Source organism: Centroberyx affinis, unplaced genomic scaffold (genome assembly GCF_046629955.1).
Source record: "Centroberyx affinis isolate AG114_WGS23_722 - 3 ecotype Tasmania unplaced genomic scaffold, CSIRO-AGI_Caff_v1 ptg003299l_1, whole genome shotgun sequence".
Taxonomy (NCBI): domain Eukaryota; kingdom Metazoa; phylum Chordata; class Actinopteri; order Beryciformes; family Berycidae; genus Centroberyx; species Centroberyx affinis.
The window spans coordinates 1-25,008 of NW_027281309.1; the positions used below are offsets into that span (position 1 = coordinate 1).

The 25,008-nt window shown below is 44.5% G+C and overlaps 2 protein-coding genes and 2 non-coding genes across 4 annotated transcripts in view; 1 reads left to right on the forward strand and 3 right to left on the reverse strand.

Annotated features, from left to right (window-relative positions):
• The first annotated feature begins 716 nt into the window (after positions 1 to 716).
• LOC139660426 (gap junction alpha-3 protein-like) lies at positions 717 to 2,117 on the forward strand. Its single transcript, XM_071538569.1, has one exon. The coding sequence runs from the start codon at positions 717 to 719 to the stop codon at positions 2,115 to 2,117; it is 1,401 nt and encodes a 466-aa protein (XP_071394670.1).
• Positions 2,118 to 7,629: 5,512 nt separating this feature from the next.
• On the reverse strand, positions 7,630 to 7,701 carry trnat-cgu (transfer RNA threonine (anticodon CGU)). The gene has a single exon. It is a non-coding gene; the product is annotated as a tRNA-Thr (tRNA).
• A 1,596-nt stretch (positions 7,702 to 9,297) lies between these two features.
• Positions 9,298 to 9,369, reverse strand: trnat-ugu (transfer RNA threonine (anticodon UGU)). Its single transcript has one exon. It is a non-coding gene; the product is annotated as a tRNA-Thr (tRNA).
• An 11,217-nt stretch (positions 9,370 to 20,586) lies between these two features.
• Positions 20,587 to 25,008, reverse strand: part of zmym2 (zinc finger, MYM-type 2) — a 55,109-nt gene continuing 50,687 nt past the window's right edge. Inside the window, 1 exon segment of the mRNA XM_071538573.1 lies at positions 20,587 to 24,124. Within this exon segment, the coding sequence (XP_071394674.1) occupies positions 23,890 to 24,124 (235 nt within the window). The 3' untranslated portion in view covers positions 20,587 to 23,889.

The following is a 25,008-nucleotide window of genomic DNA, read 5'->3' on the forward strand; positions in this document are numbered from 1 at the left end:
CGCATGTGTGTGTGTGTGTGTGTGTGCGTGCGTGCGAGCCTGCGTGTGCGTGCACGTGCCACACCAGAGCCCCATCTCTGCTAAATGCTGTTTTCGAACATTATAATGTTGATCTCAGCACATGCCTGCTGGGCAGTGGAGCGAGCAGGTGAGAGAGAGAGAGAGAGGGAGAGAGAGGGAGAGAGAGAGAGAGAGAGAGAGAGACTATGTATGTGACAGAGAGAGAGAGAGAGAGAGAGAAAGAGAGAAAGGGAGAGCGAGCTGGGCTCCAGTCAAACATCTGGCCCATACAGTACATGAAGTGAAGTGCTGCGTCGTGGCTTTCGATCTGTTATCGATATCGACGCCCACGCACCCGACTTTGACCTGCTGAGCGCTTTACGCCAAAGAGAAATATGTCAGATTGTGGCCGACTCGTCCATCCTCACTTGTGTCCTTGTGTCTTCCTGTTTGTTCCTGTGCGTAGATTGTTTAACCTCGGGGGTAAGGCCGTCCAAAACGTCCCGACGCGATCCCACCCATGACGAACGCTCAGGACCGACTTTTGATCCGTTCAGCAGATTCGTTGACGTGACTCTCTCTCTCTCTCTCTCTCTCTCTCTCTCTCTCTCTCTTTCGTTGCCCTTTTTTCCTCCTGTTTTTTTTTTTTTTTATCCCTTCTTTCCCCTCTGTTCACTCCAGCCTGTACTTTCTCCCTAGGCTAGAAATCTTGAAGCATGGGCGACTGGAGCTTTCTGGGGCGGCTGCTGGAGAACGCTCAGGAGCACTCGACGGTCATCGGCAAAGTCTGGCTGACCGTCCTCTTCATCTTCAGGATCCTGGTCCTGGGCGCCGCCGCCGAGGAGGTCTGGGGCGACGAGCAGTCCGACTTCACGTGCAACACCCAGCAGCCCGGTTGCGAGAACGTGTGCTACGACGAGGCCTTCCCCATCTCCCACATCCGCTTCTGGGTGCTGCAGATCATCTTCGTGTCCACGCCGACCCTCATCTACCTGGGCCATGTGCTGCACATCGTCCGCATGGAGGAGAAGCGGAAAGAGAAGGAGGAGGAGCTGCGCAAGGCCAACAGGTTCCAGGAGGAGAAAGAACTCCTTTATAGAAACGGAGGGGAGGCCGGAGGAGGAGGAGGAGGCGGCGGCGGCAAAAAGGAGAAGCCGCCTATCAGGGACGAGCACGGCAAAATCCGCATCAGAGGCGCTTTGCTGCGTACCTACGTGTTCAACATCATTTTCAAGACCCTGTTTGAAGTGGGATTCATTTTAGGCCAGTATTTCCTCTATGGCTTCCAGCTGAGGCCTCTGTACAAGTGCGCGCGGTGGCCCTGCCCCAACACCGTGGACTGCTTCATATCGAGGCCCACCGAAAAGACCATTTTCATCATATTTATGCTTGTGGTGGCTTGCGTGTCTCTTTTGCTGAATTTGTTAGAGATCTATCACCTCGGATGGAAGAAAGTTAAACAGGGGATGACGAACGAGTTCGCCCCCGACCGCGAGTCGCTGCGGCGCGCCGACATCGCGGAGCCCGAGTGTCTGGCCTCGGCCTCCAGAACTGCCCCCGCCGGCCTCAGCTACCCCCCCAACTACACAGACGTGACGGCGGGCAGCGGGGCCTTCCTGCCGGCCGTGGGGGCGGCGGCCGTGCCGTCGGCGGCCGACTTCAAGGCGGACGACCTCCAGCGGGAGGAGGCCCTCCGCCGGCCCTCCCCCCCCTCCCACTACTACATCAGCAACAACAACAACCACAGGCTGGCCACGCAGCAGAACTGGGCCAACCTGGCCACCGAGCAGCAGACTCGGGAGATGAAGGCCGCCTCCCCCTCCCCCTCCCCCTCCTCCTCCTCCGCCAACACCGACGGCGAGCAGCAGCGGCGCCCCGCCGCCGCCGCCGCCGGCACCGGCAGCAGCGGCAGCCCCGGCAGCCCCGGCAGCCCCGGCACCGCCTCCACCGCGGGCAGCTGGGGCGGCGGGAAGAGCGAGCCGGAGGAGGGCCGCCTCACCACGACCACGGTGGAGATGCACGAGCCGCCGGTGGCGGTCGCCACAGACCCGCGGCGGCTCAGCAGGGCCAGTAAGAGCAGCAGCATCAGAGCCAGGCCGAACGACCTGGCCGTCTAACCCCTTCGCCCCCTTCGCCCCCTAAAACCTCCACAGGTCCCTCCCCGACACCGCCACCCACTCCCCCCCCCCCCCCCCTCCTCCCCACCCCCCTCCTCAACACACAGTGATTCTCAGACACAAAATACACATGAATAAAACAAAGACAAAAAAAAACAAAAAACACAAAGGAGGCAAGGCGGCTGAGACAGGAAAGCAGAAACCGCGGTTAGGCGAAGCCGGAAACGAGTTCATCAGCAGCGGTCGACGTGTTCGTGCGATCGGTGAGTTGAGGCGAGTTTCGTGTGGTCCGACGGTCTTAATCGTGCGCACAAAGTGTGATCGTGCAATGCTAACAAGCCAACATGTTTCCATACACAGTGCTGGACAGAGCGAAGGTTATCTCGTTATTATTCCACATTAACATGGACGCATCTGACCAAAGTGTTTGCTTTGGAGGTATCTCAAGGTGTTTTTTCCTCTTTTCGTCGAGCCTAAAAGACTATTTATTCCAATTAAGAATGATAATGTGCATTTTGTCAAGTCAATGACCGACTGAATTAAAAGACTTTTTTTTATGTGGAGGAAGCACAGGTAGCGGACATTCGTTGTACAGGTCAGTTCGTGTTTGATATGCCAGATCACACTCATATATCAGGTCAATCCACTTGAGACTGGTTTCAGGGTCTTGCAGGTGAAGCTCTGTCACACTACAGTCACTCGTCAACAGCTTGCTCCAGCGTGTGACCTTCGACCCGGAAGGCCTTCTGCTGCGGCGCTTCCCGCTTTCCACCGCACACACTGCCTGTCGTTTTAAACATAGCCCGTTCAGGAAGTAGTCTCTACCCACCAACATTAAGTGTATCGTGTACTTTCTTCACCGTGGCGGATATACAGCACATCATGTAAGCCTACAACTCACCGATTCGCCGACTGAATCCGCGGGGCAAAAAGTTGCGGCCCGGCTCGGTTTTACCCACCATCCATTGCGTCGCTTCATGCAGAGACGATAAATATTTGTATTCGAGAAGGAATTGAACTGGTTTAATATTCCCAGCGTCCTCAGAGCGCACAGACACAGGTGCAGCGCGGAGGGGGATGTGGGTCAAAACCCGCTGGCCGAAAAAAAAAAAAAAACACCCACGACACCCGCGATACCCAGAATGCCCCTGGGTCTCTACTGATGTTATGATGTCGACGACATAGATGCGAAACCTCCCCTCCCTGCTGTTAGTTTCTACTCCAGAGAGGAAAGTAAGAGCAGAGCCTCGTCCCTCACGCCTGCCTCTGTCAGCGTTTCCTATAACAACAACAACAACATGTCTGAAAAGAAAAAAAACGCTCCCTACTAACTGCACAGGAATGAGAAGATATCCAATTGAAACATCTTGAAAAATACAACGCAACTACACGGCGGCCACCATCTGATATGTAGATTAGCAATAACTTCACAGCACATTCAAAAAAGCCTTTGGTTAGACTTGAAACTATTATTATTACTCAGATGGTTGGCGGATATTGTTGCCATCAAAAACACATCACTCCTTCATACCAAGAGCAACTCTGTGAGCGAAAAGATGCTCACTCTCACACACTTCACGTGCTTCTTCATTGGTTTTATTCTGAAAAGTGCTATTTTTTTAAAACTGAATTGAACTATACTCATAAATTGCATACTTGTAGTAGTCAGTTTGTGATTGCGAAACAGCTACGATAATAATAATAATAATAATAATAATGATAAAAAAAAAGAAGGACAAAAGCGCCAGGGTGCAGTTGACCTCGACGGCTTCTTTTTTTTGTTGTGTTCACCTTGATGCTTAGAGATCTTATTAGAGAAAAAAAAAATCCCCACTCTCACTTTTAACTGACTCCACCGCCTGCTGTGAGGCGCAGCGCTCACAGGCCGGTCCGTTTCGTGTTCAAGTGTTTTTCTGGTCACAGTCGCAGCCTGGGCACTCGCTTTCCAAAAGCTTTTTCTGCTTTACAACAGCCTCATTCCACCGTGTCAACCTGTGTGTTAACCTGGGAAAGTAATGTAAGTACACAATAATACAGTGGAAGTACTTGATAAAAAATCTCCCGAATACATAATGCACTTAAAGGAGTGTAACAGCACAACTTTGTATTTCCATTCTCTAGTTACACTCTTCTAAGTATGTATGAGAGAGATTTTTAATTAAATAGTATTATAATATACGTACAATACTTTTCCAGCCGTTAATACACAGGTTAATACACTGGAGTAAGGTCGATGTAAAGTGTTACCAGTTTTTTTATTTTCAAGGGGGGGTTAGAGCATGATGGTACTGTATGGTGTAAGAGTATCTGTACCCATATAGATATAATGTTTCATACTGTATCTTATTTCAAACATTACCAGTTGCTTAAATAACAACCATCCAATGCAAACTGAAACAGAGGAGACGATACGACTCATTATAGATACAAGCAACCTTTCCCAATCCATGTTTATTGTACAAAATGACAAAAAACATCTTTGTTATCTGCATTTGTTTTTGGTTCCTAAAGTTTACATTTTAGTAGTTGATAAAGATTTGCACATTTAGGCAAGACGATGCTGTTCTATGATGCTAATATTGGTAGTAATAGAGAGAGAGCGTGACACCAAACTGCCAATCTCTATGATCCTTAAAGGAAAAATGTCTTAAAACCAACCAAATCACAGCAAAGGCAGTATTAAAAAAAAAAACAAAAAGAAAAAAAAAAGAATTGTCTTTTCTTTCAAGCTCATGGTCTGAAACTTACACCGATGAGTTTGAAGACGATAAAAAAAAAGCGAAAGCGAGAGAGAGGAAAACCAGTTGGGGTATTTTCTGTGTGTTCACTCAGTTCTTCTCACAAACTCGACGGGACTCCGGTTCAACGTCAAATCAAGCGACTCCACTGTTGAGAGAGTGTTAGCCGGGTAGCTGGCCCTTCCCTAACCCCGCATACAAGCCCCTGACAGGACGTCCTGCTCCACGCCCCTCCAGACTCTCTCCTCTTACGCCTCATGCAGAGCATGATTTCTCTGGCTCGTCAGGGAGTAGGAACCATCTCACGATGCTCGAACAGCAGCCTGTTTTCAATGCTGTCTTAAATAAGAGAAGTGCCTTGTGTATGAATGATTATTTTGTAAGAACAAGTTGATGTAAATGTTCATTTACCTCAAATGTTTACAAAACTGTTACTAAATAAACTTTTTTGTACCATATCGATTTTGGTGTTCTCGTTTTCACTTTTGCTCGCACCGATCAGTGAAATTCGTCAACATCTTTCAGATCAGACAGTTTTTCAACCATGAGCTTTTCATTCCAGCTGCACACTACAGCAGTTTTTATCACTCATTAGCAAACCTGGTCCAACAAAATTTGGTGAAATGGGTGTGATGTCTCAAAATGCAAATAACCGTACATGAAAAGTGAGAAAAAGAAAAACGTTTCCCCAGCAGGAAAGGATTAAATAGAGGAGACATGACTAGAAACACCAAGTACTTTGACTTGAAATAGTGCAGTGGAAAGTAAGGGTGTGGACTTTACCTTTAAATCTGAAGACCAGGGTTCAATTCCCAACTCATGACAACAAGACAATTTTTCTATTGTTTGTAGAAGTTTTCATTTTCAGTGAGAGTTTTTCTTAAGCCTGACCCAAACCTTAACAAAAGTTTTAGATGTGTAAACCTTAACCGAAGTTGTTTTACTTGCCTAAACTGAAGCATTGGTGAAAAGGTGAAAATGTGTTCAGTTCCTGCTGTTGTCACATAATCCTGTCATGGTGGAGGAATGTAATCTGAAACATTATTCTTGTCCACAACATGTAATCTGCGTTTCAGAGTTCATGCTCACCAAACGTCTTGATTAGCAGAGCAGCCACAGAGAGATCAGAGGAGTCAACTGCAGTGAAAACCTGCAGACTGTCTGCAGTCTCCTGTCTGGTTTCTGAAATGCATTGAGCCTGGTTGGCAGGATGATCCAGTCCATCTCATCTGGGACTGTTACAGACTGGTTTTTACTTTAGAACAGTGGTTCTCAACGTGGGCCCGGGGACCACCAGGGGTCCTTGAGGGAGTTCCAGGGGGTCCCCAGCAAACTGATGAATTGTTAAACTTCACCATTATTTCATTTACAAGAACTTAACACAACTAGAGAATGTAGAAGAATGACTGTTTTGATCATCATCTGTTATCTCTCTACCTACAATACAGATAGTCATGGAATTCTGGACAAAATCATATCTAATGATAAAAATATTCTCAGATTTGGGTTTAAGAGACAAAATCTCATCAAATGGGGTTCCATGGCCCTAATGTGGACTAAATTAGAGGTCCTTGATATGAAAAAGGTTGAGAATCACTGCTTTAGAACACCCTTTAAACCTGTTTAACATTTCAGTGGACGCTTTTATCCAAACCACCTCAAATTAAAGTTTTTTCACTTCATTGGCTAATATTCCATATCATAATGCACACCTTTTAATAGTAAATGGAAAACAATTAACACTTTTTTTTTCATAATTTTTTACATCAAAATTGCTTTAGTGTTTACTTCATGGCTTAACAGTCGGCAAACAGATTTTTAGCATGTAAGGCATTTTGACTTACGGAAGCAAAATGACATGCCATTTCCTTGGAAACATTTTAAAAGCATCTTGCTTCCTTAATGTGATGTATTTCCTGTTGAAACAGGACGTTGGGGATGGGACATAACGTGGAAATGGATCATTCAACGGTGTAAACCAATGGGAGATCAGTTAGGGAGAGAAAGGCAGTTTGATTTGATGGGAGGGGCGGAGGGGCGGAAGGCGGAGGGGCGGGACTGTTCTAAGATCTGTGATGTTTTATTGGTTGGAGTTTTTATTTACTCCTCCTAGTGCAGCATAAGGCCACCATTAAAGATACTCTGATTTCCACTAAGTAAAAGTAAGAAGATTTTGATATTAAAATACAATAAAAAAAAAGGTGGCATATTTTTGCAGAAGTTGTCAAATTGGTGTATGGTATGATAGTTAGAATGAACTAAAAAGGCAAAAAACTCATTTCAATGTGACTAAGTTAACTCGAAATCCTCCAGCAGTGAAGGCTAAGAGCAACAACATCTGTCCTGTTGTTTTTTATCTTTAGGTCTTCTGAACTGATTCCTCTCCCATAAGACACTAGTAGCAGGATCAGTGACACTGTAAAGGCACAGATGAGGATTCAACCTAAGATCTTTGGTTTACGAGACCAACGCCTTGCCACTTGGCCACCAGCTTTCTTCTCATTATAATGACACAGCAGCGTGAAGTCCCACCCCCAACATCCTGCTTCAACCTCAAATACGTCAAATTACGCCAAATTACGCAAGAAAGACACCATCAAAAAGCTTGTTCCTTGTAACTTTAAGTTGATTTGAAATCCTCTAACTGTAACAGCAAATAGCAGCAAATTTTGTCCCATTTGAGTATTTAACCAGCATGTTTTCCTCTCCCATAATAAGCATCAGTGCTTACTTTCTGATACTCGACAGGGTTTTGAGGATCACAAACACTGTAAAGGCACAGATGGGAATTGAACCCATGATCTTTGGTTTACGAGACCAACGCCTTGCCACTTGGCCACCATGCCACAGATATACTGCTTCTTATAATGATACAGCAAGCAGTAGGATTCAATGATATAAACCACAGTAGACGCACTACAAGACTTAGACAAGGTAGATAGATTAGGCTTAGATAAGGACCAGTTAGGCTGAGCTTTTAAGATTTTCCAAGTTCAGTTTGTTCCCAAGAACCAGATGTTTCAGAAAAATGACTGGAGTGGCAATTTGTCATATTTAATTCAAGAACTCTTGTAATGTCACCTACACCCCCCAAAAAAAGAAAATAAAAAAGGGAGTAATTGTAATTTGTCACTTCGGTTTACGTTATTATTTTTTAATCCGTCAAGAATTCAGATTTTGCATGTCATGCCCATTGGTTTGTGCTGCTTCCCTGTTTGCTTTTGGTTACATGCTGCCCACATCAGCATCAGGAGAGCTCTGAGTGTCTTCTGCATGACTCTCTTTGTAGACTCTTTGGCCTCCGACCTCCCGGCCGCTCGCTCCTTCACTCTGCATTCCAGCAGAGGATGTGAGAATGTGAGGCTGAGCCGGGACCGGGCGGCATGGAAACCCTCCCACACTGCATGAGCGCTCTTCATAACCACATCTAGGCATAATTAAAGTAGGACGGCCGTGTCAGTCTCGCACCGAAGAGGTAAACATCTATCACAGACCCGTCCTGCGCTGTCACATGGGCCCGCTGACAATTTGCAACACTGTGCAGTACATGGTGCAGGTGGGCGAAAGTTACTGCTGCAGGGAAAGTTACTTCTGATCTTTGAGCGTAGTTGGCATCAACAAAACAACAGCAAAGACAGACAATCAGTAAATGTGAAGACAGACAAAACTGGACTGGTAAAGTGTAAGTGTGAAAAAGTGGAAAATGTAAGAAAATGCAACTACTTTAAAGGATTCAGGGCCATCATAAGTGATGAGAACAGACACCAAAATCATCCACGTGTCCCCAGAGCACCATTGGCTCCAGTGCTTCATGCTAACACTAGCGTACACTATGTTGAGTGATGGTAGCTCCATGCTAACACTTTAGCGTACACTATGTTGAGTGATGGTAGCGCCATGCTAACACTAGCGTACACTATGTTGAGTGATGGTAGCTCCATGCTAACACTTCAGCGTACACCATGTTGAGTGATGTAGCGCCATGCTAACACTTTAGCATACACCATGTTGAGTGATGGTAGCTCCATGCTAACACTTTAGCATACACCATGTTGAGTGATGGTAGCACCATGCTAACACTTTAGCATACACTATGTTGAGTGATAGCAGGTGACTAGAATTATCCAAAGTAAGAAGACTGACTTTGAAAGTGAAAAGTTTTTATAAAATAACATGACACTTTTTTTTGCATAAATTGTCTCAAAGTAGTTAGGTCATAGTTAGGTCTTCTGAATTGATTCGCCCACAAAAAACTCATACGGGGCCCATAGGTGGGAAAAGACTGTGGGCCTCGCATGGGCCCTTGTAGGTTTAGAGTGGGTTTGCCCCAGCCCACACTTCCCACAAAAAACCCCACAGGGGCTTGTTTGCTAGGTAAGAAGCTGCTTGCGGACCTAATCATGCATGTTTGCTTGGGGTTATGAGGATCAGTGACACTATAAAGGCATGGATGGGGATTGAACCCATGATCTTTGGTTTACAAGACCAACACCTTGCCACTTGGCCACCATGCCACTTTCTTACATCTTATCATCTTTCTTTTCACTCCAATGATACAGCAGCGTTATTTTCCACCTATTTTCCTGCTTCAACCTCAAATACGTCAAATAACAGAAGAAAGACTCCATCAAAATACTGGTTCCTTGTGACTTTAAAGTCCCAGTGAAGTGGCATTTTGAGAGCCTGTTGCTTCCTTAATGTGATGTATTTCCTGTTGAACAGGATGTTGGGGTGGGACCTAATGCAGGGAGGGATCATTCAAAAGTGTAAACCAATAGGATATCAAAAAAATAAAAAATCTGTGATGTTTTTATTGGTTGGATTGGCCTACTGGTACAGAATGAGGTCACCTTTAAAGATACACTGTTTTCTAGGAAGTAAAATCAAATCAACATAGTGTATGCTAAAGTGTTAGCATGGAGACCAGGATCTAATGATCTACCGAGGACACATGGATGATTTGGTGCCTATGTTCTCATCACTTAACAGGTAAAAACTCAGTGTATTCCTTTAAATCTGTCTTTGAGCTGATGTAAAGTTTCTCTCTGAAGGCCGAGGACTTCAGTTACCGTTGTTCAATTTAGACTAAAGGATGTGAAATCATTCCAGGAACTCAAAACATCTTTTGCCGAAGATATTTTAGGTAGGCTCAGTGGTGATTGATGTGTGAACAAACATTAGCGCACCATTGAGATGTATTCAGAAGGCAGTTATCTTTTTATACTTTGAACTAACAGTGATGCCTGAGCATCTCTTGAAAGGTCACTGCAGCGTTTCAAGTCAGTTTTAGAAACATATGAACTTTTAGCGCGATCAATGCTATCCTTTCACATGATTACTGAGATACAAAGTGATGTTTTTCCATCATCCTTGAGCGTTATTTTTCTCCGAAGAAAGAAGAGCGGCCTAGATGAATGCCGCTAAATATCTAATAGGTGAGATAATAAGCTACATAACTATAAACACACAGTGAGTGGGTCAGAAGGATTGCTTTGCAGAGGATATTTGGCTTTGGGTTCAACAGACAAAGCCAAAAACAGAGTACAGTACATGAGTGCTGGGCCCTTGGGTCCAGTGGCTGAAGAGTGATGGGAGATAGTCAGTCTGTTGGCAGGACAAGCCTCAGTCAGTCACTCAGTCAGTAGCCTTGTTTCCATTACAGGGCCAAACAGGGCCAAACGGGGCTTATTCCTCCTCAATGTCCTTCCAAAGTTGAAAAGAGCTTTTGTTTTCACCCGTCTGTCTACCTGTTAGTAAGATATTTCAAAAAGTACCAAACAGATTTGGCTTAAATCTGGTGGACAGATCGCTCTTGGCCCAAGAATCAACTGATTTGATTTTGGTGAGGATCCAGAGCTGGGATTTCCTCCATTGGATGATTATCGTTTTTTAGCCATAACTATTGTGCTGCATTCAGGTGCTGATGGGAAAATCCGACATCCAGGACTTCCAAGTCGGCTGCTAAACAGCGCTGCTTCCACATGCTATTTTGTTGGAAAATTAAAACACACAAACAGACAAACTGTTTCGGAGCCTGCAGCTTTGCAAGTCAGAGAATTGTTCAGCGTTGGTGGAGGTTTGCGTTCTCCCGCCTTCTAATTTCAACCTGTTACTAGCGGATTTGATTTTCCGCTGAGCTTTTAATCTGAAATAGACAGCATATCGTGCAAATGGTGAGCTTCCACAATAAGTTTCCATCTCTGTTGAAAGTAGTTTTGAGATTTGAGCATTCAAGTTTTCACAATCACTTTCTACTCACTTGAACATTTTTCAACACCTAGCATGTAAAAAGGTCACATAGCTGATCAATACCTCAAATGTGACCTTTGAAGTCCCATGGTGATGAAATAGAGGTTTCAGTCCAGTGTTTTATACATCTCCAGCCCCCCCGGCCCTGTGAAGCCTGACTCGGCCCTGCAGTGGAGAAGTGGCTGCTGAAGGAGAATGCGGCTGTCTGATGGCAGGCACTAAGTCACCAGTCTGCAGCTCAGAGCAGACAGCAGGCTATTTATAGCCTTTAATCACCTAACAAATTCACACTCAGCCCACAGCACAAATACCTCAGGCCCCCTTTATGTATTTCAGGAGGGTGATGAATTTGTTTCTGAGAGGCCGGGCCGCAGCTTCATGGAAACATATTGGCTTTGTTTGATAGAAACTTGTTTGATAGAGTTTGGTACCAGAAAGTTAAACAAACTGCATTTTTTAAAAATCAAATCATGCAACCTCAAAGTGTTTTACAAACACAGCTAAAAATAGTTTAGGGTCACGAAAAAGAATGAAAAACACAAGATAACCAACATCATAAAAGGACACAAGAAGATGAGAAGTAACACTGGAAAAGTTTCTCCACAGCAGTGGCTTCCAAGCTTTCTGCTGCTGAGGCAAATCTTCCTAGGAATATTTATTGTTTTCTGTTTTCTATTATGTATTTATTTACACTACTTTGGTGAAAACTTCAAGAAGTATAAATGTGTCAGTATAAAAGACAGAATATCCTTGAAGATGCTCTTTGCTAAGACTTTACTTTGGTGATACTGCTGGTCTGAGCTGTTTGACTGTCATAGCCATAATCCAAATAAAGAACAACCTGTTGGGTATTCTTGCTATATGGAACATGTAAATTTGTGATCATACAAGAGAGCAGGATTATTGCTTTAATGTGTAATACCTTGATCCCTGCGGAAATTTCTCCACTCAATAGGGAGGTCAGAGGTCAAAGGTCAGGGTCTGGAGCTGATGGATTCAGGTTGCTCAAAGACACTTAAGCAGGGTGGAGACTAACCAAGACTAGAAGTCAAATCCTCCAACTACCAACGTACTGGCAGCCAGCTCCAGAAAGCATTTAGCAGACATTTTTGAAGATGTTCCTTTAAAAAAAGGCAAGCAACATGAAATCAAACATATTCAAAAACCTAAAAATTGAATTTCTCATCAAAAGTTGTGTGTCCAGATTTGGCCAAGGGTGTTTGTACATTATTCTACCTAGAAAACAGTTAAAAAGCTCCAAATGACAGCATAACATTGACTTACCAAACTGATTTTTAGATAAAGTTGATAAAGTTGTGATAAAGTTGTGTAAAATATTTGGGAATGATTGGGAGTGTTTTGAAACTCCCATATCCAACAGGTGGGGAGTTGTTTTGTACAGATTACAGTCAGACAGTGAGTTTTGAAAGACAGAAATCTCAGCAGCTGGTGTCATTGGTATTGGTAGTTATTGGTATTGATCCAAATCCCATCCACCCCTACAAATATATTAGTGTCTTTTTTTTTTTACTATGGGTCAGTAAAAATCGGACTTATTGCCCCTTTAAACGTCTTTGTTTGGCTTTGACTCGATGTAAAATGCCTCAAATCCCAAGTCATTCAATTGATAAAGTCTTCCCAGTTAACCAGATCCATTCTGAAGTTCATTTAAAGTGGAAAAAATACAGAAAACGTGCCTACAGTGTGTGTGTGTGTTAATACTACACATGATGTAATGTTGCAGCATTTTTACAGTGTGGTCATGTGGGACGGCTTGTTTTGACTGTCTGTCCATAGGAAGGGAGGAGGGGGGGAGAGACAAAGAGAGAGAGAGAGAGAGAGAGAGAGAGACAGAGAGAGAGAGAGGAAGGTCAGCTCTGCAGGGACACCTACAGGCTGGGTGAGGGTCTGACTGCCCACAATGCATCTGGCTGACCTCAGTTCAATGCTGTCAGCACCGGGGAACATTCACACCGATTGATTTTTTGATTTGTTTTATGCAAATTTTGCTTTAATTGATAGAACAGTACCCACTGCTTTTCTCTCTTCTTCTCTTCTTTCTTATCTAACTTACTTCACTTGTGTTTCTGGGAATCTTGCTTATTTATCATAATTCTTTTAAATATATTTTACTGTCTTGTATCCTTTCCTTGAACTGTTATTACTTTTCTTTAATTCCTGTGAAGCACTTTACTAGCTCTGCTTTGATAACTGTATTATAAATAAAGTTATTATTACTGTTCTGATCATGCTACTTGCTGATGTAGCTGATCTTTTGTAAAGCGCTCTGATCTGAGTGTCTGCTAGATGCCTAAAATTGAAAATGTAGAGAGGTATATCCCCCCTCCCCCTCTCTCTCTCTCTCTCTCTCCCTCTCTCTCTCCCAGGCTGACAGTCGGACCGTCTCCTCAGTTCACACTGAAGCGCTGCCAGGATCAGTTGACCACCCCGGGCCTCTGTGACCCGTCAGGACCGGGCCGGCGGGTCACATGCTGCCCGAGGAGCTCACTCACCACTGGGTTGGAAATAGATTCAGGTTCTGCTTCAGTTTTCATGCGTTTTCATGCTGAGCTGTGGGAAACCAGTATTTAGCTGAAGCTCTGGGGCCTCATTACAGAAAAACAATCCAAAGTTCTGGTCCTATCTTATCTTCAGAGATAGGAAAAATCTTATTTTGCTATTACAGAAGCAAATCCTATCCCTGGCTGTGTTTCTTATCTCAGACCTCCTGGCTTCACTCCAGTTAATCCTATCTGTTTTTGTAGATTCTAAATCTCACTAATAAATATATCATTATACAGTACATCGAATTGGCTACTAATATTGGTGATGAAAAGAGAAGGGCTCATCATTTTTTGGGAAGTTTCTATAAATCCTAATCAATATGTCATCCAGGAAGTTAAGGAAATCATCCTGAGGTTTCATCAACCTCTCTAATTTAAATGAATTTAATTTAATTTAGGACTGGTTCAGTGCTATTCTAAAATAGGATTCCTAAATTAGGATATTCTCAAGTTAGGATGCTTCTGTAATAGCTGTAATTGCTCTTAAGAAGATAAGATAGGATTTGTTCCTAAATGCAGTTAGGAAACGTGATTCTGTAATACTAAATATCCTAAATATCATCCTAAACAGAGATAAGATAGATATTCAGACCTGTACATCCTGAACCACAGCGATTCTGAGCCAAACACAACTGCTGTTTGTCCCAGTTTTAAACCTGTTCTCTGTTTTCTATTTACATCTAGTTGAGGACTCCAAGCATGTGAGGGTTCAGCATCTCTGCATCACTGTAAATATTTGATGAAGACTGTGATATACACTCAGTTTGACTACTGTTGACAAAATGTACTCATTGTAAGTCGCTTTGGACAAAAGCGTCTGCTAAATGACATCATGTAATGCAACGGTTCTCAACGTGGGGTCCGGGGACCACCAGGGGTCCTTCAGGGCATTCCAGGGGGTCCCCAGCAAATTGATGAATTGTTACATACGTCATTATTTAATTTACAAGAACAATTATAGAATGTTGAAGAATAATTTTGATCATAGTTTCACTGTTATCTCTCCACCTACAATACAGATACCCATGTAATTCTGGACAAAATCATATATAACAATAAAAAATATTCTCAGATTTGGGTCAGAGAGACAAAAATCTCATCAAATGGGGGTCCATGGCCCTAATGTCTACTAAATTAGGGGTCCTTGATATGAAAAAGGTTGAGAGTCACTGATGTAATGTAATGTAATGTTGTTGGGTGAAAAACTTGTAACTTGTATCTCTGTAATGTTCAAGAAAAACAGCCTTGACCACCAGGCATTTTTGACTTTATCCAAAGTTTTCATAACCCCAACGGTTGTAAAAATTTTCTCAACCCATAGAGAAGCATGTAAACCTTCAATTGATGTTAAAACATGAAAAACACCAAATTACCAACAACAAAATGTTCTGTGACTACTTTTTGTGTTTTAAAGCAGTGGTTCTCAACGTGTACCTACATACAGATAGTCATGGAATTCTGGACAAAATCATATCTAACAATAAAAATATTCTCAGATTTGGGTCTGAGAGACAAAATCTCATCAAATGGGGGTCCGTGGCTCTAATGTGGACTAAATTAGGGGTCCATGATATGAAAAAGGTTGAGAATCACTGTTTTAAAGCTCAAAGGTCACGACCACAGTTTAGATTTTATATCAACAAAATCTATATACTATATACTATCAACTTGTGTATCGTGTATCATTTTGGAAGTAACATCTGAAGTCATTTAAATTTTTCCCAGTTGCTGCTGCTGGGCTTCGCTAGCCAGCCTCTGCTGCAGCAGAGAGGAGCTGTCCCGTCGCTCAGAGGTGGAAGAGGCAACTAGAGGAGGAAGATATGGGACAGGGGGAATGTGATCCAGGGTTCGGGAGGGGGTGGGTGTGTGTGTGTGTGTGTGTGTGTGTGGGAGGGACGGGCGATGTGTCAGCCGGTGGGCGTTGGGGAAGAGACGGTGTGGTGAAGAGACCCGCTGCTTCCCTATAGGGACAGACCATCCTAAATTTAACCTAATCCCCCCCCCCCCCCCACCGCACCCCCCACCCCCTGAAACAACACCCCGGTGAGAGCCAAGGTTAAACTGATCTGTGTGTGGGGAGGGAGGCGGGGCGGGACATTCCCTGTCCATCAAAGATAATTCAGATATTTTCATCTCCGTTTTTTTTGGGCCAATAGGACGGACAAAGGTTGGGAGCATGCAGGACAGAAATCTGTATCTATCTGCATGTGGGACATTTAGCTGCAGCAGCAAGAGGTGAAAACAAATGGAAGTATCGCAGCGGCTGGAGGGACACAGTGAGAGGAAAAGCCTTGTTCCCGTGCCTGGCGTTGACCTCTAACACACATCTGTCCCAGCTGAACTCTTCCTCTCCTCCAGCCGGGTGCTGCAGAGTGTGTGTGTGTGTGTGTGTGTGTGTGTATGTGTGTGTGTGTGTGTGGAGGCGCACGCAGCCTGAGAAATGCAGTTGTCATCCATTCCTGCCCTGCTGTCCTGTCCGCCGTGCAGCTGTACACCCAGTCCCCCCCCCCCCGCCTCCCCCATCCCCCCCCCCCACAGCCCCCCCCCTCCCCCCTCCTCCCCACCGCTGTTGTTTTATCATTAAATGGCGACATTAGTTCATATCATGTGATTCGAAAAGGATTCATTGCACATTAGAGGCCCTAATCGCCGCCTATAGTCTCCCCCCCGGGCCTCGCCCACATGACCCTGCTGAGCGCAGCGCTTCCTTTATGCCTCCTGAAAGAACCGGGGATTGAGCCCAAACAAAAAAACCCCACGAGGGTGAAAAAATGTTTTTACACCCGCCCCGCTCCCTCGCGGGCCCGGCTGTGTGGGCGACCAGCGCCGTTTTAGCTTTAGATCAATGGGACAAGTTATTGGAGTCTGGCCAACTCTAACGGATAGCACAGAAAGAAAAAAGCTTGCCTCTTCAAAAAATTGGGTTTTGTCGCTCTGTTTTGTCCCCCCGAAAAAATGCACATGAAGAGGGGGGGATGTTTTCCTTAAAGCCGGCAAAAGATTTTTTTTTCTCATGCACTGTCCCTTTTAGGTGGGAAAGTCAAGTGCTTCTGGGCTCATTTTTAGTGCTGAAAGACCTGCAGCTTGGAGGGTAAGAGGGTGAGGGGTGGAGGAGGTGGGAGGGTGGAGAGGAAGAGGGGAAAGGAAAGGAGTGGAGAGGAGAGGAAGAGAGGAGAGGGGAAAGGAAAGGGAGAGAGGAAGAAAAGAGAGGAAAGGAGAGAAGAGGAAATGAAAGGAAAGGAGAGGAGAGGAATGGAAAGAGGAGCGGAGGAGGGAGGAGACAGGCCGGCTCTCGTCTGCCCCCGGCCCTGCTGTGGGTCATGATGGGTATTATTTCAACAAAACGTCTGGCGGGGATGATGATAAATAAAGAGTTGGGGGACGCTCCGGCGGTCCCGGTGTCTCCATGGCGAGGCCGCAGCGCCCCCTGTTGGGACAAACAGCACACTGTTCAGTTTGAACTCTGACCTGAGGCTGAGGCTGAGGCTGAGGCTCCGCTCCCTCTGACACCATGCTGCTGTGGCTTCACACTTTTCTGACTTTTTTTGGGGAAATGTCTGCATTTTGTTATCAGCTTTTTGGTCCAACACAGTGCAAACAGAAAACAGTGTATAAGTCTAAATGTAGAATAGAAAGAGAAGACTTGAGACTTGACTTGGGTTCTGGTGACTCAGGACTTGACTCTGACTTGTACTCTGATGACTTGAAAAGGTTTCTAAAGTCTTGACTTGAGATCTTGTGTTTGTGTAAATGACTTAGATTGAAAGTGATGAGATTTGTTCCAGCAGACGACTGAATTTAAATTCTGTTTTCTGAATTTGTATGAAATGATTGAATTTATTGAAAGTTGAAACTGATTATAGAAATCAAACTCATGATGCTCTTACCAAGTTTTTATCCTATTAAAACCATATTGCATTGAAAAGTCCTAGATATTTAGTTTTCTTTAAGATATTAAATTGATACTGGACTCTTGATTGATTTGTTCTGACTTGACTTGCTGTTGTTGTACATGACTGGCTTTACCCAAAGGTTTTTCAACTTGAAAACTTTTCTCAAAAGGACATTGTTTATGGACTTGTCATGGACAATAGAAAAGATGACCTTCTGGTTAATAACATTCTTATTCTTAGAAGATTTTATATACACAAATCAAAGTATATGAAAGTGAAACCTAAGTTTAGTGTATTTCATAATGAGTTTCTTTCTTACATAAAAGCCCTTAAAGTCATGGAAAATAAAAATGCAATGAAACTTTTTAGTATAATAGAAGAATATGATTAAAAAAAAAAAAAAATCCCTAGCCCTTTAAGTTATTTTTTTTTCTTTTTGTTATATTTAATATTATTTCAATCTCTTGTCTGTTTTGAATTGTCTTGTTTCTTTTTTTTTTATTTTTTATTATTATTATTTTTTTGGCATTTTATGCTTTATTAGACAGTTACAGTGAGAGAGAGACAGGAAGGTATGGGAGAGAGAGTGAGCCATGATGTTTGTACATGGAAATTGTTCAATAAAAAAACAAAACAACAACTTGCTGTTCTACATTTAGATTGGAGACTGACTTAGGACTCTAATTATCAGTCATGAATGAGGTACATGTACATTTTTAGGTGTTTTGTTGGATGCTACTCAGAGCTGCTGCTGCTTGACAATAAATCAACCAAAATAATTCTGTACCTTGTAATTTTTTCTGTTCACAGGGTCACAGCGGCTCTGACCCTTGAACTCCTCATTATTGCTAACACCTAAAAATGTAAATGAAAATCAAAATAGGACAGTTAACACCCAAGAATATTAGCCAGTGCTGAATCCTCCTTCCTAAACCTTTTCACGTCACAGACCCATCAACAGACACACATTAGAGCCTCGGACCCCCTGTTGATAGATTTTGTCCCAGGAACCCCCATATGGGACAAATCTTAGTTGATTCAGTATTGAATTGTACACACACAGGACTCTGCAGTGAGTGTGAGGAGAGTGAAACCTATGAAAAGTAATTCTTATCCATTCTCTCACTGGGTTCATTTCTAGTGAATTTAATCTCTGTGTGACTGGTAGTGTCTTTTCTCTCTCCATTCACTGCCATTGTATGGAGGAACAGTCTGAATCACTTCTAGCACATAAAGGAACGCCGACAAAGCAGATTCTGACAATATATTAAAAAAAAAGACTAGTCATGCTGCTGAACTGTTTTTAAGTGAATCACTTTCTTTATGTTTATGAAACCTTTCAGTTTGAAGAAGACTGAAATCCGGTCGTGAGTGGAATGAAGAAAATAATTAAATAAGCTTATCAATACTTGTAGATGGGTGAAAAAAAATATCTATAAATGTATATTTATATCATGGCCAGGAGGTACTACCAAAGTTCAACATCACTTTAAACGTCAGACATATTGAAATATTCATTTCAGCGTGGGAACCCCCGGAACCGCTTCAAGACCCCTGGGAGTCCCCATACCCCACTTTGAGACCCGCTGCTCTAGGGGCCACTATATAAACTACACTGCTTTTCCTAACCCGTCTCCATTGCTTCACACTGCTGTCCCTGTATCCCGGCCTCTATAACCGTTCCAACGTGACTTCCTGTCACACGACCCCAAGCCGTGTGGTTACTCCCCGGGGCGTCGACAGGCCACGCCCCCCTCCCGCCCCCGCTGCCCCCTCCGCTCCCGGATAACAGCCTCTGCCTGGGTGTCATGTCCGCCCAGCACTTTGTAGGACGGGAGACGATAGTGAAGGAGGGCGAAACCCAGTGACATTGCTGACGGACAGAATCACACTTCTGCAGAACGCAATTTTGAATATGCAAATCAGAAAAGAATGATTATGGTCTTAATGATGCTCTGGTGTTTTAGAAATTCTATCTTTTTTTTTTTCTTTTTACAGTGTCATGGATTATAGGGTCATGAAGCCCCTTAGGGATAAAAAAATAATTTAAAAAAAAAAAAGGCATGAACGACTACTTGGAATGTTCAGTTCAAGGAGGAAATGTGGTTAGAGACCTTGAACAGACAGCGGTGTCTTCTGGGTAAAAAGTCCCGGCCATCCAATAGAACAAACGAGGAGTGAGGGCGTCCTGGCGGCTCAGTGGACCAAGACAGTGGTTCTCAACGTGGGGTCTGGGGGGACCACCAGGGGTCCTTGAGGGGGTTCCAGGGGGTCCCCAGAAAACTGATGCATCGTTAAACTTCAGCATTATTTAATTTATAACAGGTTAACACAAGTAGAGAATGTAGAATGACTGTTTTGATCATAGTTTCTCTGTTATCTCTCTACCTACAATACAGATAGTCATGGGATTCTGGACAAAATCATATCTGACAATAAATATATTCTCAGATTTGGGTCCGAGAGACAAAATGTCATCTGGCCCTAATGTGGACTAAAGGTTGAGAATCACTGGTCTAAGGCGCGTACCATGTAACCGTGATGTCATGGGTTCACATCCGGCCCAGGACCTTTGTCACATGACATCCCCTCTCTCTCTCTCTCTCTCTCTCTCTCTCTCTCTCTCTCCACTTTCAACTATCAAATAATGTCAAAAAACAAGAAAAAAAAAAAAAAGTAGCAGGAAATCGACCAGAATGCAATGCAGTAACAAGACGTTCTGTTCTGAGTCAAGAAACCACTAACTGCAGTATAAGTAGACGAGGCAGGTTGAGGGGAAGTGGGTTCAACAAAAAAAGTAAATAACACTTCATCACAAAATAACTCCTGGAATGTGTTGAACATCACAGATTGATGAGATGATGTAAGACGATCTGAGGGTTTTTTTTCTGTGAGGAGCGTTTCTCTCTTCACTCTTTCGAGCACGGAGAAACGCTTGTGCAGTTACACCGGATCAGAGCAAAATCACAACAGCAGCAGAAGAGAGTCTGGTTAGAAAATGAAATCATTTATTTAACATAATCGTTTCGGCAGATCGGCCCACACACATTGCATCAGACTCAAGTCACAATCACTCGCTTTCAGTATATACAGATAGGCACATTCACATGAGGCATCAAAGCCAGCCACAGCGTCAACTGCGTGTCCAAACCCTCAGCAGGCTCGGGCGCTGCCTGTGAATCCAGCAGGGAGGGGGGGGAAAAAAATCACCCAGTTTAACCCAGGGCCTCTGACCCGGGATCAGTTCTGCAACTTCCACAGTTAAAGTTAAAGGTTTGGATTTTGGGCTGGGAGACTGATCCTCAGTCAGACATCGGGGCAACTTCACTCCAGATCAACGCTCTCTCTCCAAATCCACCTCCCTTGTCCCTGTAATGTTACACCACAACTCCACGCCTTTGGATTAACAGTCAAGTGGACAAAATATTAGGAACGCCAAGAAGAAGAAAGCTGCGATCCCTTATTGAGTTCACCTGTTACATAGTGCTGAAACGATTAGTCAATTAATCAAATCGACAGAAAATTAAACCATTAGAATTTGATAATCCATTAATTGTTTTAGTTATTTATCAAGAAAGAATATCAAACATTTGCTGGTTACAGCTTCACAAACGCTAAGACTTGCTGCTTTTCTCCATTTGATATCCTTACAAAATAAATACTTTCCTTTGGCGGCAAATCATTTTAAGAATCATTTTTGGGCTCTGATAACTTGTGATGAGCATTTGTCATTACTTTGTTTTGTTTTGTTTTATAGACTACATGATTGGTCGATTAATCGAAACAATCAGTCATGAAGGGGAGATGCAGATTATGCAGAGAGGAGCAGTTTGTGTACAAGTGGGTGGAACTCAACATTTGGAAAGTGTTCCTAATATTTTGTGCACCGACTGAGAAAATGTGCACATTTCTAGGAAAAGGGTGTGAAATTCATCCAGACAGTCGAAGCTTTGCAGCAGAGTCTTCTCCCTCTTTCGATGGAAGTCAATGGGTGAGGAAGGGAGCGATAGAAAAAAAAACTCAAACAATAGCTCACTTAATTTTTTAGCATGATAGTACGAAACAAATGGAAAGTAAATTCCAAATAAAACTCACAAGTTGGAAAGTAAAAAAAAAAAAAATGGGGATTTAAACCACATAAATAAAAACATCTTCCAATAAATGAACAGTCTCTATAGTGTAACTCCAAAAGAAAACTTGAAAGTTCAGTTGAGAGAAAAAAAAACAAACGTCCTTTAAAGTATATGTCCAATCCTTTGTTACAAAACAAGCTTGTAGCTTTGCAGTGCTAACAGAATTACTCAAAAAAAAAACAGCTCAGAAGAAGAAAAGCGCACTTATTACCAAGTGCTTCGTTTTCAAACTAAGTCGAGGTTAAGTTTAAAGGAGACAAACGGCAACCGAGAAACGGCAGGAGATACAAACGAGGGGACAGAGGCGGAAAGGAAAAAAAGTCTTTCAAAACATCGCCTCTCGAGCTCGGAGCAGTGTTCCACGTCCTTCATGTGTAGCGTGTTCCTGCGTCCTCCTCCGTCATCCCCCCCCCCGTGAAGGAAAAGAAAGCGAGGAAGAGGCGGGAGAGAACTGGGCTGTAGCAGGTTTTCCATGAACGACGGTTGAGAAAAGAAATGGCACACAGGAAAATCCCAAAGTAAAGAGAATACAGTCAAACCAATAAAAACTGAAATAAATAATCACTATGTTTAAAAAAACAAAACAAGGCTTTTTGGGAGAGGGGGGGGGGAGGTGTTCAAGCTGAAGAAGATTTCAGTGGGTGTTTTCTTTATCCCACACCACACAGTGTCTCTCTGGATCGACTCCATCTTGAATAAACCCCCCTGGTTTCGGAAATATTTACACTTCAAAGCGGCCCAATCTGGGCTTGGTACGCACATAATGCTACATCGCATGAACGGAGGTTCCCCTAATGTCCTATAAAGAAACGCAGCATGTCGGTAAGTCGGTTCCCCCCCCCCCCCCCCCACACACATCGCAGAGTTCATCCCTACAGCCGGCCAGGTGGGTCTGACGGGAGGCGAGTCGGAGAGAGTCGGCCCTCTCGCTCAGTTCTGACTCTTTCCTTCCCGGCCGGAGTCCGCTACGGTGCGACGGTTGGCCTGAGAACGGTGCTGACAGAGCAGGAGCGTGATGTGATGAGGGGGAAGGGGATGGAAGCAGCCCGGGTGACGGAGAACGCCAACGTGTGGCGGGAGGAGCGGGAGGCTGCCGCTCTCGTGCTGCGTCCCAGACGCGTCGGAAAGTCGGAAATTCGGAAATTCCGACGTCCTACAGGGGGGGAAAAAACGCTATAGAACAGCCTTTCAAGTCGGAATTCCATGTGGGAAAATTTCGGGCGAGATTTTCTCAACCCCGAGGTTTCCGAGCAGCAGATATCTGACATCACGTCAACACGGCGGCATAGACTGTAAACGCTACACAGCTTTACTTTAAAAATGTTTAGAACTGTCAAAATACATTGCATGACCATGAATTTATCAAAAAACCTGTGTGGTGAATGGTTAAAATAAACACTTGAAATGTAAAGTTGCACTTACAGTTGCCATCGTTCTACGCCAACGTTGCTAATATCATTGGCAAAACATTAGCATTTGCATGGAGAACAGTATTTTATGTTGGGCAGAGAAAGTCTCACAGGTGTCCATGTTTCTTCCCTGTTTTTTTCTGAACTGAATGCATGGAGGCTATACTTACAACCTTTCAGCGGGGAATTCCTGACTTCAACTCTGAATGGAACGCAGCATTAGCCTCTCCTGCCTAAAAACATGCTAAACCCTCTGCAGCGTCTGAGAGGCGCAGCAGCACATCCTCTCCTTTCAAAACAACGAGGAAAAGATCATTCCTCTATGTTTTTTTTGACTAGAGGAACAAATTGCAGCTACTCTCCTCCTCTTCCTCCTATTCATCCCGGTTCTCCACATCCGAGAACTTTTTTGGGGGAGGAAGAGGTGAGCGAGGATGAGGAAGACGAGTTCTCCTCACCCTCCTCTTCCGAGTGGGGGGGTTCCTCTCCTCCACCCAAATCCTCCTCCTCTTACGGTTTACGACCGGAACGACTCCTCTAGCATCTTAACCTCCTCTTCCTCCCTTCTTCAGCTACTCTCCTCCGCCGTCTTCATCATCCTCTACCTTCTCAGAGTGTTGGTTCTCTGTTGTAGACGCTTCCTCACCAGGAGGACACAGCTAGTCAAAGCAGGAGGAGGGGGAAGGAGGAGCAGACGGGAGGGGAGGAGCAGATACCGCTAGCTATTCTCCTCTTCCTCCTCCTCTGAACTCTTCGGGCTCTGCTGGCAGAAAGGCCAAACGACAGCTACTCCCCTCCGCCTCCTTCACCCCCCTCCTCCTCCTCCTCCTCCGCATCCTCGTCTTCCTCTGGGTTTTGTTTGTCTGTGTATACGTCCCGGACCAGCAGGACCCGGGTGAGGAGGCTCTCCAGGACGCTTCGCTCCAGCGGCGCCGAGCCGAACCACAGCGGGCCGTCGGCGCCGGGGGCCGGATCCGGCTGAACGTAGAAGACGTCCAGACGCTCCCGCAACGACGCCGGGCTGCAGGGAGGGAGAGAGAGGGGGGAGGAGAGAGGAGGACAAGAGAAAGGGGAAGGGGGGGGGGAAGGAGGAGAGACAGAAGGGAAGAGGAGATGATGAGGGAGGAGAGTAGGTAAGTAAGGGAGAAAGCGTGGAGGGGAGAAGGAAACAAAATGGAGGGACAGAGAGGAGGTAAGGCGAGAGGAGAAGGAGATAAACGAGAGAGTGAACAGGGAAGGAAGGAAGGGGGAAAGAGGAGGAGGAGAGGAAGGTGAAGAGATGAAAAAAAAAAGCCAAAAAGAAGTGGGGATGAGGGAGGAAAGAGGAGGAGAGAGATAGAGGTAGAAGAGAGAAATGGCAAGGAGAAAAAAGTAGGCGGGAGAGATGAAGTGATGGACAGACAGAACGAGGGGGGAGAAAGGAAGGGGAAAGCGAGGAAGAGAGGGGTGAGGAGGGAGAGCAAAAGTGCAAAAAATGGGGGGGGGGAGAGAAAGACAGGGAATAGAATCGAGAGAGTACAGGAAAAGAAAAGGATTAAGGGGACGGGATGGCAAAGAAAGTAAGATTGAGGGGGAAAGAGGGAGAAGAAAGATGATAAAAGGAGGAAGGAGAAGAGAGAAAGGGGGGGGGGGGGTTGGGATTTGGGGAGGTGGGAGAGAGAGATGCATGAGTTCCTCTTACATGACTAAGACCCAACTGTTGATGAGAAGTGATACAGAACAGCCTCTCCCAAGTGAAACCATAGCAACCGATCAGATTAGATGTTAGACGTCCTCATAATTCAACTGTCAACACTGTGGTTCAGGATGTGAACAGCAATGAGTTATAATCACAGGACTCAGAAGATTAGGTATGGAAAACGGAGCGACGCATGGACGCACATCCACCAAAATCCTCCCCCCCGG